The 13,160-nt window shown below is 51.0% G+C and overlaps 1 protein-coding gene across 1 annotated transcript in view; it reads left to right on the top strand.

Moving 5' to 3' along the window:
- GRIN1 (glutamate receptor, ionotropic, N-methyl D-aspartate 1) overlaps positions 1-13,160 on the top strand; it is a 69,750-nt gene that overhangs the window by 49,094 nt on the left and 7,496 nt on the right. The window contains exons 15-21 of the mRNA XM_009994327.1: positions 1-21; positions 510-658; positions 1,446-1,603; positions 2,056-2,217; positions 4,142-4,251; positions 5,413-5,558; positions 8,199-8,309. The exon at positions 1-21 is cut by the window's left edge and continues 8 nt beyond it. Coding sequence (XP_009992629.1) covers positions 1-21; positions 510-658; positions 1,446-1,603; positions 2,056-2,217; positions 4,142-4,251; positions 5,413-5,558; positions 8,199-8,309 — 857 coding nt within the window. The remainder of the gene's footprint in view (positions 22-509; positions 659-1,445; positions 1,604-2,055; positions 2,218-4,141; positions 4,252-5,412; positions 5,559-8,198; positions 8,310-13,160) is intronic.

Here is a 13,160-nt window from a genome sequence, read left to right as displayed (position 1 = left end):
TGAACTCTGGCATTGGAGAAGGTGGGTCACAGCACGTGAGGAGACTGCTCTGCCCTGTAGCCCTGGCACTGAGCTGGGGGAGACATCGAGGGGGGAGAAGCCCATGTCCTCTTCTGCTGCTTCCCTTAGTGTGAGGGCTGATGTCCTGGGGTCACCTCCTCCCCTGAGCCAGCCCTGGATCAGGCTGCCAGGAGATCCCATGATGGTGATGATAGCACACTTGTGCAGACCATCCTGCCACCCCTCACCACCAGAGATGGGAAACAGGTCCTTTCTGTGCTGTGCCTCCTGCCCAGAGTTACCCACCCCCTCAGGGGGAGATACATGATGCTCTGAAAGGAGCTGGGTTCTCCTTGGTTTGGGCACAGCAGAGCTCTTGACACAGCTGTGGGCAGAGCAGATAGACCCTGTACATCTGCACCTGCCTTTGGTCTCGTGGGATGGACATGGCTCTGCCGACCAGCTCAAGCCCTTGTCATGCCAATCTGATCTTGTTTCTCTCCTTCCAGGTGCTCCCCGGAGTTTCTCTGCCCGTATTCTTGGCATGGTGTGGGCTGGCTTTGCCATGATCATTGTGGCTTCATACACTGCCAACCTGGCAGCCTTCCTGGTGTTGGACAGGCCTGAGGAGAGAATTACGGGCATCAATGACCCCCGGGTAATGACCCCTTGCTCCTTTTCCCCTTCCCTTGGCCCCCCTGGACAGAGGTGCAGGAGTTACCTCCTGTGGGTATCTCCTGCCACAGATAATGTGGCTGGCGGTACCCAGAGCCCTGCTTTACCAGGGCTGTGGGGCTGGGTCAAGCCCCAGGTGGCTCTGTCTGGGGCTGTTGCTGGTGAGTCTGAGTCCCTGAGCTGGATGGGAAGGGACAGATATGGGGAAGGATCAGCAAGAAAAAAACTTCTCCAGAAATAGCACATACCCAGCTAGACTGCCTGCCAGGACCTGGAGAGCCTGAGCAAACCATCGAGGAAACGATTCATTATAAATGAGTTAAAGCTAATGAAATTGTCCCTGTGGTGCAGTCAATACTCTCAGCAGATACCAGAGTGCCTCAGACCCATTTCCTGCCCTGGCAATGACACAGCCACAGCTTATCAGCCCGGCCATGCAGGAATGTACCCCACAGCAGGGCCAATCCACAGTGCCCCACATCCTGCTCTGTCCTCTGCCCACAGCATTGCCAGCCCCATGGCACCCACAGGCCTCCTGCACCCTTGGTGCCAGGGCCCCATCCTACAGCACTGCCTGTCCCACTACCATGGTCCCAGAGCATCCACTGCCCTGTGGCATCCACTGCCCCATTGCATCTTCAGCTCTACTGAGGACATCTCTGGGAAACAGGTCCCCAAAGGTGATGGGAATTTAGGAAACACAGCTTTGGGGTGAGCCAGGTTGGTTGATGAAGAACAAAATAAATAGGAGCCCTCCTCTTGCCTTGCAGCTGCGCAACCCCTCGGATAAGTTCATCTATGCCACGGTGAAGCAGAGCTCAGTGGACATCTACTTCAGACGGCAGGTGGAGCTGAGCACCATGTACCGGCACATGGAGAAGCACAACTACGAGAGCGCGGCCGAAGCCATCCAGGCAGTGAGGGACAAGTGAGTGGGGCCAGCACCTCCCCGGGCCGTGCTGGGGTTGATTCAGGGCTGTTCAGTGCAGTTTGGTGGAGCAGGCAGGGCTGATGCAAACCTGGGGGGAGCGTGGCTTGGTGGGACCTGCCTGCTTGATGCTGGGTGGGATCTTCCCAGCCTGTTGATGGAGAGCACAAGGGCTGCGTGGGCACAGGCAGAGCCCTGGTCTCCCTTCCTGGCCTCTGTGCTTGCTTCTGAGCAAGGCTGGGTGGCTTCAAATGCCATGTGAACACCTCGCACTCCTTCAAAATTTTGCCAAGCCTTTTACCTCCCAGCAGCTCACAGAAAGACCCTCCTGGGAAGAGGGTGATGCTCATCAGCACTTAAATTAAGGCTGGGAGCACCCTCACTGCCCCCACGGTGGCTGCAGACAAGCTGGGCTGCCCAGTCTTACCTGTCTGTCCTCTCTTGGTGTCCAGCAAGCTCCACGCCTTCATCTGGGACTCGGCAGTGCTGGAGTTTGAAGCCTCCCAGAAATGTGACCTGGTGACAACGGGGGAGCTTTTCTTCCGCTCTGGCTTCGGGATCGGGATGCGCAAGGACAGCCCATGGAAGCAGAACGTCTCTCTGGCCATCCTCAAGTCTGTACCCAGCCCTGGGCCTGGGGCTTGCCCCAAGTGCTGCATGTGTTAGCTCACAAGTGCCAGGCACTGCCACCCCACCCACCAAACCCTCTGTGGGGACTGGGCCTCCAGAAGCTGCCCTGTCACTCCTGATGAAAGGGATGTGCCTGAGGGACCAGGATGGGCACCCACAGCCCCAGTTCTGGCCCACAGGGCTGGAAAGCAACAGGGAGCTGGTGGGAAGGCAGAGTGGAGCAGGGCAGGAGCAGGAGCAGCACAGGAGCAGGAGCAGCACAGGATCAGGAGCAGGGTAGGAGCAGGAGCTGTGCTTGGCTGTGGGAGCCTGGGCAGAGCTGGCAGAGAGCAGAGACCACCCAGCCCCATGTCCCATGAGCAGGGTGCAGGGACAACAGCAGGCAGGAGTTCTGGGGTGCTGCCATGTCCCCACTTCTCCCTGCAAGCCCAGCCTGGCTGACAGCATTGCACTGCTGGATCTTCCAGGGGGTTTTCTTCCAACTCTGGCTTTTCCTGTGCAGCAAAGACACATCTGGACCCCTGTTGAGTCCAACTACATTTTGTCACCAGTGCTGGCTGGCAGCATGTGGTGCCACTCATGGGCAAAAAGGTGGTTCCTTGTATTAGTTGGGACACTTGTGGCAGGCAGAAGAACATGGTGATGGAGTAACAGCCAGCTGGGAAGCAGCAAGCAGAGGGAAGGGGAGATGGGAGATTAATTTTATGGAGAGACAGGGCTGGGAGACAGCAGGGTCCTGCCCAGGATACAGAGATGGAAGGCCTGAGAGAGAGGATGGGCATGATGTAGAAAACACTGGCAGGACCCAGGTTAACAGAGAGCCATGGAACCCTGCCTGTGGGGTCATCTTACTTTGTGGATTGATGTCAGTGGGACAGATGGGATTTGGGACAACAATGTCAGAATCTTGGAGAGGCAGTGGGAGACGTGAGAGACAATGGGGAAGCCCAGGGCTACAGGTTGCCCAGGAAGGTGGTGGGATGTGCCAGTAACAAGAGGGAGCAAGGACCAGGGGAACCTGTGATGGGACGTGGGCTCTGTGCCCACCTTGAGATATCGAGGTGCTGGAGCGAGGACAGAGGAGGACAACAAAGAAGGCTTGAAGGAACTGGGAATGTTTAGTCTGAGGAAGAGGAGGCTGAGGGGAGACCTCATCAGTCTCTACAACTACCTGAAAGGTCATCGTAGGTTGGTGCTGGTCTCTTCTCACAGGTAGTGACAGAACAAGAGGGAAGGGCTTCAAGCTGCACCAGGGCAGGGTCAGACTGGACATTAGGAACAATTTTCACAGGAAGAGTGGTCAGACCCTGGAACAGGCTGCCCAGGGAGGTGGTGGGGTCACCATCCCTGGGTGTGTTGAAAGGTTGTTTGGACGTGGTGTTGGTGGAGATGGTTTAGGGGAGAACTTTGTAGAGTAGGGACGATGGTTGGACTTGGTGATCTCAGGGGGCTTTTCCAACCTGAATGGTTCTATGATTCTATGATGGCTCAGGCAGAAACAGACCCAGCAAGGACATGGTTTTGTTCCTCCCAAACTGTGGCACCAAGTTGCTGGGGAGCCCTTGCCCCCACCATGGGCAGCAGGCAGGTGCCAGGCAGCAAATTTGCCCCTGCCCTGACCTAGAAGGTATCACCAGGCAGGACGGGGATCCAGAATTGCCTGATCTCAAAGGCAGCCCTGGAGGGGGGGAAACAACCGCGTAGGACAGACAGCCTCTGCAGACAGGCCAAATGCTCTCCAAAAGCCACCCACACACACCCGTGTGCACCCACGATGGGTTGGTGTGTTTGCAGGCTCAGGGGAGCACTGGGTCCCAGGATGGAGGGGGTGGAGGTGCAGAGTGTGTGTCCTGCCTGCCCATGGCTGGACCCTGGTGACTACCACGTCCTGTCTCCTTGTGCTTTCAGGTCCCATGAGAACGGCTTCATGGAGGATTTGGACAAGACTTGGGTGAGGTATCAGGAGTGTGATTCCCGTAGCAATGCCCCAGCAACACTCACCTTTGAAAATATGGCAGGTTTGTTCTGCAAACCTCTTTCTCCCTCTTGGCTGGGTATCCTGCTTTCGCTCGAGACATTCTTCTCTCTGGGGCTCTGCTTCTTCTGGGTTTGTGCTTTCCAAGGGCTGTGTTGGGCTCCAACCCCACCTCATCTGAACCTGCTCTGGGAAGCTCCCCCCGCCTTCCCTGGTAGGGCCTTGCTTCTCCTTGGTGGGGCTTTCCTGTTGTGAACATTACCCCCCCACCCTCTGCTCTGGCCAAACTGTGGGTGTGACAGTGACCTCAGAGCTGTCACCAAGGCAGAGAGAGAGAAGCAGATGGTTCTTGGTTGCCCCTTCACAAGGACTGTGAGTTCCTCCAGATGGGCTCTCCTGTTGCAGCCACACGGTGCTGCCAGGTCCTTCTCCCAACCAGCACCATGATGTGGGATAAGGGGGGGTCTAGTGGGAGAGGGGGTCCAGAGCTCCATCTCCTCCAGACACTGCTCACAAATTAACCCCGAGCGTTGCAGCCAGCTGAGGGCAGCACAGTGAGCTCTGTGCACAGCTCTCCATCCCAGTGGGCAAAACGGGCAGCACCAGGGATGGGTTTCTGGTGGAAATGGCCCTGCAGTCCCAAGGGACGGGGTCTGTCCCTGTGCTTGGTGCACCCCCAGCTCCCTGAGCCTGACCAATGGAATCTCTCAGCCACATTCCACCCCCCATCCCCCTGGGGTCTAGTGGGAGAGGGGGTCCAGAGCTCCATCTCCTCCAGACACTGCTCACAAATTAACCCCGAGCGTTGCAGCCAGCTGAGGGCAGCACAGTGAGCTCTGTGCACAGCTCTCCATCCCAGTGGGCAAAACGGGCAGCACCAGGGATGGGTTTCTGGTGGAAATGGCCCTGCAGTCCCAAGGGACGGGGTCTGTCCCTGTGCTTGGTGCACCCCCAGCTCCCTGAGCCTGACCAATGGAATCTCTCAGCCACATTCCACCCCCCATCACCGTGGGTGCCCAACCTGCAGCCTCTGCCCTCCTCTGCCAGGTTCCTCTCCCCAGCCCCTCCAGGACTGCGGGGGGTTGGTGGGGGCTGGGGGGGGTGCTGGGCTGGCACTGGACCCTGTTGCTGAGTGTGATACAGAGGAAATGAAGTGTCATGGTGCAATTTCCATTGCCCTCAGTAACTTTCCTGCTTATTTCAGGTGTGTTTATGCTGGTGGCTGGAGGTATTGTTGCCGGGATATTTTTAATATTCATAGAAATAGCTTACAAAAGGCATAAGGACGCGCGGAGGAAGCAGATGCAGCTGGCGTTTGCAGCCGTTAATGTGTGGAGGAAAAACCTGCAGGTAGGACAAACCGTTTTTAGAGCACATCTCCACCAGGTGCGTTTTCCATTCCTTCACCCACCCAGTGAATGCAGAGCCGTGGATTAGCATGGGGCCCTCTGTCCCCCACCCCAGGAACTCCAGCTGGGCATTACTGGGCATGTAGGAAGCCGGAGGGGAGGGTCCCACCTTGTCCCTGGGAGTCCTTGGCCGGTGCCATCTCTCCCAGGAGGTGATGTGCATGGCTCCAACTGGGACAGAGACCTGGCCCAGATGCTCCAAGCAGTGCTTGGGACAGGGACTTTGCTCTGCTGGGGACCACGTGCTGGAGTCAGGTCTTGCCCTCACCAAACAGGCAGTGCCAGCTCAGGTCCCTTTGCAGACGCTCTGCCCGGCTCCGGCCGCGCTCCCCAGCAGACGGGAGGGCTGATCTCCTGCTGCTGAGCATCCCTGTCCAGTGCTCAGCTGGAGAAATTCTCCCAGGATGTTTGCCCCACCCTGCCCACTGCCCAGGGTTTGATGGCCCTTGTCATACCCAGATACCAACTCCAAAAATAGGTGGTGCGTGCTCTTGTCATTTGGAGACAAGGACATCTCCCCCCATGGGACCCAGCCATGCAGGTGCCCACCAGTGGCCAGGCTCCCCCGGCCCCTTCCGTGGGGCCATCACTCCCCCCAGCTTCTCCCATCCCTGAAAGCCCTTGTGCTGCACAGGCAGGGGAGACCGGGAGGGCCCATGGTACTGGACAGTGACCCTGAGCCATGGGCATATCTGTGGGCCACCAGCCTCACACTTCCCTTAGCCCCTTGGTTTTGGGGCTGAGCACCATCCTGCCCCCAAGCCCCAGTTTAGGGCAGCTGGAGGCTCACTTGGAATTGCCTGGGCTGCTTTTCTACCCTGGGAAACAAACTGCTGTTTAAAGAGCAGAAGATCCTTTAGGCCACTGCCGTTGGCAGCAGAGCCAGGGAACCAAAGAGAAGTGGAGGCTTGGGAATACCAGAGGAGCCTGGAGTGGTGGCCCTGGGGGAGCAGCACTGGCTGGGGCAGGTGGGGGGGGCTGCCCGGGGAGGAGCCACCAGCCAAGAGCAGCCAGGGGAGGCCCAAGGCCAGGCTGCTGTATCTTGAGAGCTTGCTGGGTTCAGTTCACTGATGAGAGTCTCGGAAAAGCCATTCTCTACTCTTTTTTTTTTTTCTTTTTCCTTTTTTTTTTACTTTTTAAATTTTTATTATTTTTTTCCTTTGCTTCCAAAAAAGCAGCAGCACCGAGGGGGTTCAGGCTGCTGGGACAGAGCACACTAGTCGCACTGCCATTTTTCACTTGCCAACCTTCTAGAAAATACTGCACTGGGTCCTTGGGCAGAATCTGTGGGACTGTGAGCAAAGCATGCTGCCCTGTGGGGGTAAAACAGCCTCATGGTAAAGAGCCGTTTGACATTGTGAGACTTTTCCACAGGAGGAAACGTCAGAGCACTAGTATCTGGTACATTGCTAGAAGGTAGGCAAGTGGAAAGATTTATTTGTTAAAACAAACAAACAAAAATAATGTTTTTTGGGATCACAGTTTTGCCATGGCTATTTCCTCAGATGCCATGGAAGATAAAGACATTTCATTCCATTCATCTTGCTTTCCTTTCCGTTTGTGCATGTCCGCAAAAGAGAGAACTGAGAAGGAGGAGCAAATGTATCCCCGAGCATGCTCTACGCACCAGCGGGATACATTTTGGTTACCCCCGTGCAGTAGCAGAGCCAGACCTGGTCACTCCGTCCCCCGTCGGCAAGGTCACACTCATTGGCACGAAAGCAATTGGGGAGGAATCGTTGGCGCCCGCCGAGCGCGGCCGGCCCCCCGGGCCCGCTGCCCCCGCACCGTGGCGGCTGGGGCTCCCAGCCTGCGCTCACCAGGTCCGACTCGCTCACACCAATGCTACATTTTTCAGTTCTGTTTCTCTTTGAGTTCATCCCGACCCGACGACATCCTAGCACTAACGCTTCGCCTCCTCCCTTTCTTTTCCTTTGATTTTTTTTTTTCCCTTCACTTTTTCTTCCAGTTTCCTTTTTTTATTATTATTATTATTTTTTAATCTGTTTTACTTTGGAAAAAGAACAACAACAACCAACCACCACCAACAGCAACCACGTTCGGCTTTGCACAACTGCATCATTTAAATTTTTGAATACATTTTTTTTTTTCACAGAATACTCATACAATGACTTCTCTTTCAATGCAGTCCTCTCTCTCTCTTGTGGCACTAGGATTCAGCCTCAGAAAAGGTCCTGACCAGTTTTTTTTTGTTTCATAGTGTAGGTGCAGCATCTCACCTCTCAGTCCATGCAGGGTAGCGAGGGGCAGGGTGCCAGGCAGAGCATCCCCTGGAAGCCAGGTCAGCTGTGCCAGCCTGGACCAGACACCCAGGAGTTTAGGGCTCCTCCCCAGAGGGGTCTCCAGCCCTCCAGATGCCAGGCCAGCCCCATAGCCATAGCTGTGTGGTGGCCATGCTGTAGCTGTGGGTCACCAAGGCCCTTGGAGGACTGGGAGTGACAGGACACCTCCAGTAGCTTTCTCACCTAAATGAAGGACATGACACGGGGCAGTATTCAAATAGATTTAGCGTTTCCAACAACACACTAGAGATCTAATCACTTATACATATTCATTTTAGGATAGAAAAAGTGGTAGAGCAGAACCTGACCCTAAAAAGAAAGCCACTTTTAGGTCCATCACCTCTACCCTGGCCTCCAGCTTCAAGAGACGTAGGTCCTCCAAGGATACGGTAAGAGGAAGAAGAACAATTCTGCCCTCTCTCTTTCTCTCTCTTTCTCTCTTCTGCCATCCCATTGACTGCCACACACCCATCCCGAAGCTGCCAGTGTACATGCATAGCTCATGTTCGTCACCAGTCAGTCAGTGAGTCAGCGAGTCAGTCATCCCGTGGTCCTGAAAGGCTGCTGGGATCCTGGAGGGCAGGCAGGAGGTGGCTTGGAGTCCTGTGATGAGTTGGGAGATGCAACCGAGTTTTCGTTCTGTTTTTTTTTGTTTTCTTTTTGCCTGGATGATTTCTGATGTTCCTCTCTGTGCTTTGCTCACCTTTCCGGTGCTGACCTCTTGAAACCGATGACATTTTTTAATTATTTTTTTTATTTTTATTTTGAGTTATTCTCCTGCCAGGTCTCTGACCAGACTAATCTGTGCTAGCTGTCAGAATGAGGGTACGGGGGAATGCGTGGTCATTGGAAAAGGGAGTGGAGATAGGACTTCTTGTCATCAGTGTGGCTGTATCTTGGTTGATGCTGCCCAAGGAAGGGCAGCTCTGACATGTGCAGCACAGGATCCTGTGCTCCCACAGCCTTTCCTGTCTCAGCCCCGCGTGTGTGTCATGAGGCACGGGCGTGTTTAATAATGCAGTAAAGTCTGATTAAATATGTACTTAGTTACCTGAAGTATTTCCTGTCAAACTAATATTATTGTAATATTTTGAGGTCTGCTGGAGTAATGAACATAAGAAGCCACCACGTGTGGTTTTGGTCAGCTTAACAGAAAGTGTATGTAATTGCTTCAGTTTAATCCTTTTTTATTTCCCTCAGCACTTCTCAAAGGTTGTTTATTTATTTCCAATATTGTTGTTTATGGACAAAAACATTTTGCAAGATCAGTTGAGATTATTAACTACAATATTGATCTTGGTTTGACTTTGTACCAGAGAAGGAGAAAAGAGCTGGGTGGCAATAGTCAATGAAAACTTGGATGTAATACTTCTTCCATAACTCAGTTCACACTGCTGTTGTGTGTAGTCACCATGTGTAGTTGTTCAAGTGCAGAAGCTGTGCTGAGGATGAAAATCTATTTTGCTTCTGTTTCTTTTTCCTCCTTTGCCTGTCTCTTAAAAACTCAGAGTTATTACTGGCTGCCCAGACACTCACCTCGAGAGATTGTTTTGTTTCATGGGTTGCGGTAATAAATCATTTTGGCTCCCCATTTGTGGTTTAAAATGTTGACAGCTCCTTCAGATGGATTTGTGGCCCCTTTGTCCCATGACAACATATCACAGCCTGTCACAGGCCATACGTGCAAGTGGCGAGTATATGCAGCCAGGAAACCTGATCCCTCGTGTGCTCTAGTCAGAGGAGGTAGTGGCTGCCATCAGGTGTGATGAGAAATCCTGTGAATTAAGCTCATCATCTTGAGGTCTTTCTACACTGCCTTCTATCACATACATGAAATCTAGATACTGTTTAAAGTGTCACAATTAAGGTTTTTAGGTGATTCTGGGAGCCCTTATAGCAACCTTCCAGTACCTGAAGGGGGCCTACAGGAAAGCTAAAGAGGGACCTTTTACAAGGACATGTAGTTACAGGAAAAGGGGTAATGTTTTCAAGCTGAAAGGGGGAATGTGTATGGGAGAAAATGCCTACTGTTTTCTTCAGTGGGAAATGGGTATTATTTTCAGCCCTTATAAAACAAAAGTTATGAAGAAGACTTTATTCAGCCTTGCAAACAAACTTGCTTTGAATCAGTCATAGGGAATCCAGAAGTCAAAGCTTATAATGAAGAAGCATTGCAAACAGTTGCTGCCAGAGCTGATGGATGCTCTTCTGGTGTTGTTCTACTGTTGGGAATCCAGCAGCATTTCCATGGTTTAGCCCCCATTTAATTAAGCTCTGCTAGAAAAGGTTTCCATCAGGCACCAGGTCCCAGAACAGTCTGATTTCCTAGTGATGTGCTATTCGTAGGCCTCTATAGTCCTTCTTGAGCTTCTCTTACTCCTGTGGCAGGTACAATAAACCAACTCTGCTACATGTTTTGAGCTTGGTGCACACAGACCCAAAACAAATGTTCTTGATGGGAGAGCTCATCCTTCATCTGTTCCAGACACTTCAATTTCTTCAGCACTGCTGACAGAGCTGCTTGGATTAGTCCTTTCTAGCCTGGCAGCCAAAAGAAGCTGGTGAGCAAAAGCCCTTTTATACAGGTGGATGCCTTGCAGTTCATTTTGACCAAAGTAGTCTTGGTGGCTCCTTCTGGACATCTCAGCCAGGACACTGGAAACAACTGCCCTCACAGGACTGGGGCCATGCTGGTTGCTGAACACCAGCTAGAGTTCTGCTGAGTGCCTGTTCCCTGATTCCCACTGAGCTGGTTTTCCCAGGTCTCAGACTGTTTTCAGTGCTCCCAACAGCAACTATGGTAAAAGCAGGTTTGAGGTTTTTTCTGAGGATATTAAAGAACATGTGCATTTTATTTGATTTATTTTTTTTTAAATTATTAATGTGACAGTGAGTTAAACAGGATCTTTGTAATTATGCTAATCTGTATTAAGAGGTTTGAGAATGTTAATTTGGAGATTTCTAGGCAATAAGGAACATTAAAATTCTAGCAATTTGTCAGAAAGTGAGGTGCAGAATACAGATCCAAGGAAACTTGAGTCACAAGTTATACATATCCTGCCTAGTGCAGAAATTAGTTTTCTCTGGAGTGCTTCAAAATAGTATTTCACAGAAAGATTTGGGGCATAATGCAAACACTGTCTACAGGGCTTAAAACATTGACACTACTCTTCAGCACAACAATCTAGAGCAACAGAATCAGATTTATGCTGGAGATGAAGCAGAGAAGGGCAAGTGCTCCTCTTCCCTTAGTCAGCACTCAGTAGGAATTACCAAGCATGGGACGAATCTGGATTCCAGCTCTGCTTTGGAGGTGTCTGGCTCAGTGCAGTGCTTTGCCCTCCCTGCCCCAGACTTCTAAACTACTCCTCAGACAATGGACTTGAAAGTAAATTGGCTGTGGCTACTGTTGATTGTGGTGTCTCACAGCCTTGCCTGGGAGTTGCAACCTGATTAGAGTGAAGAATCTGGCTGCTCAGGCAAACACTTGTCTGCTACTGAGATTTCAAGAGGTCGCCATGTGGATCTAGGACATTGCTGCCACCCAAACAGCTGGTGTTGCTCACATCTGGAATCTGAGCTTCTGCCACTTCATTTGGCCTAGCAGTCATTTGACTCCTTGATGAGGCAGTTTGGCTAAATTGACAGGAGAATACTCATTGTACAATTTTTTAAGGAAAAGTTGCCCTTCCCATAAAACCTCACTTATGACACGGTGGCACCTTATGATTTTGTGATCCAAAGAAGATTTTATTGCTCTTTGAAGCTGAAGTACCTTTCTCTTCCTGTGCTCTGGAAGTCTGCTTTGGGCATCAAAAAAGAGAGACGTCTGTATCTTACCCTTGCATGTCTCTAACAGTCTGCTGGATCTGATTAACTCCTGTATGAAAGAATCAAAAGAATCTGAATGACTAAAGCAGAAATTTGACCAAACTCACAACCCAAGGCTTTAGAAAGATGAGCAAACAGCAGACTGTGGACTTGAGTCGTAAGGGAGGTGAGGACCTTTTGCTAACCTAGTAACTGGAGGCTGTGATTACTCCATTTGGAGTTTTGGTGACACGTATAAACTGTTCTGCTCCTGTTTATAATGTCATCACAGATTGTCCCAGAAGAATGGCATTCATTAAAGTGAACAGTTGGGAGATATGCTTTCCGTTCTGTGACTAATCTGGACTTTGAAACGTACTGCCAGCAGCTTCAAAAGGCAGCCAGTTGGTGCACGAATCAACACCAGGCCTGGAGCAGAGATCTTAAGAAATGTGGCAGTGATATTTGCAGATTATGCTCAAAAGTAAATAGTCCATACCAAACCCAACAGATGTGTACTGCTTAAATTGAGGCTATACTGGTATAACTGTATTCTCCTCCATGATGTCCGGGGTTGATTTACATCATCTAGGCTGAAAAGTTTGGCCTTGTTTGGCAATATGAACTGTTCATGGTGAAATGAAGGGAGATTATGGAACTGTGATAGACTGAAATCACAGGTTTGTTGTTTAGCTCTTGGATGAGGTACACGATAACTTTCTGACTATATTCCCCTTTATATCCTGCTGTGTTATGCAGAAACAACCCTATGATGCAGAGACCTATGGTGAATGAAAGGTCTGAACCATGAGGAGTGCAATGTTTGGAGGAAATCCCTCTGTGTGTGGAAGCAATGACTCATAGCAAAGCAAATGCTGGCTCCTTGGACATGGATTCTTCATACTGGCTGAGATGCTGTAGTAACATAGAAGTACATCTCCTCTTGTGGACAAGCTTAGCTCTTGCTGACATTTAGTCTCTTAGAACCAAATCAGTTTAATGGGAGCTAAAATCTTCCTCAGAGTCTCAGCTAGTATGTCCAATGACTTAACTGTTATCCTGCTCAAAACAGTCATTTTGACAGCTGATATGGATTCCTCTTGTAGCATCTTTTTTCAACAGCCAAGGATGTCTCCACTGGAAGGAGGTTCCTGTAAAAAAACACCAAAAATGGGCTTTGTGTACATAACAGACTTTTACCCAGATAGTTAACTCCCAATTAAAATCCACTTTAATTTTTTGAGGCTATAGTTTGGGTGTAAGTGGATTATGACTCCATATATTTTGTTTTATGACTCTAACCTACTATTTCTTGATATTTCTTTTCTGGTTTTGTGGGAGTTTCGGTTGGCGGGGGGGGGGCGGGGGGGTGTTGGTGGCTTGTTTGCTTGTGGTTTTTTTTTTCCTCGGTTTGGATTGTTCACAAGGTT

This window comes from Chaetura pelagica, unplaced genomic scaffold, assembly GCF_000747805.2.
Source record: "Chaetura pelagica isolate M959 unplaced genomic scaffold, ChaPel_1.0 scaffold132, whole genome shotgun sequence".
In the NCBI taxonomy this organism is placed as follows: domain Eukaryota; kingdom Metazoa; phylum Chordata; class Aves; order Apodiformes; family Apodidae; genus Chaetura; species Chaetura pelagica.
This window is presented reverse-complemented; position numbering and strand designations above follow the sequence as displayed.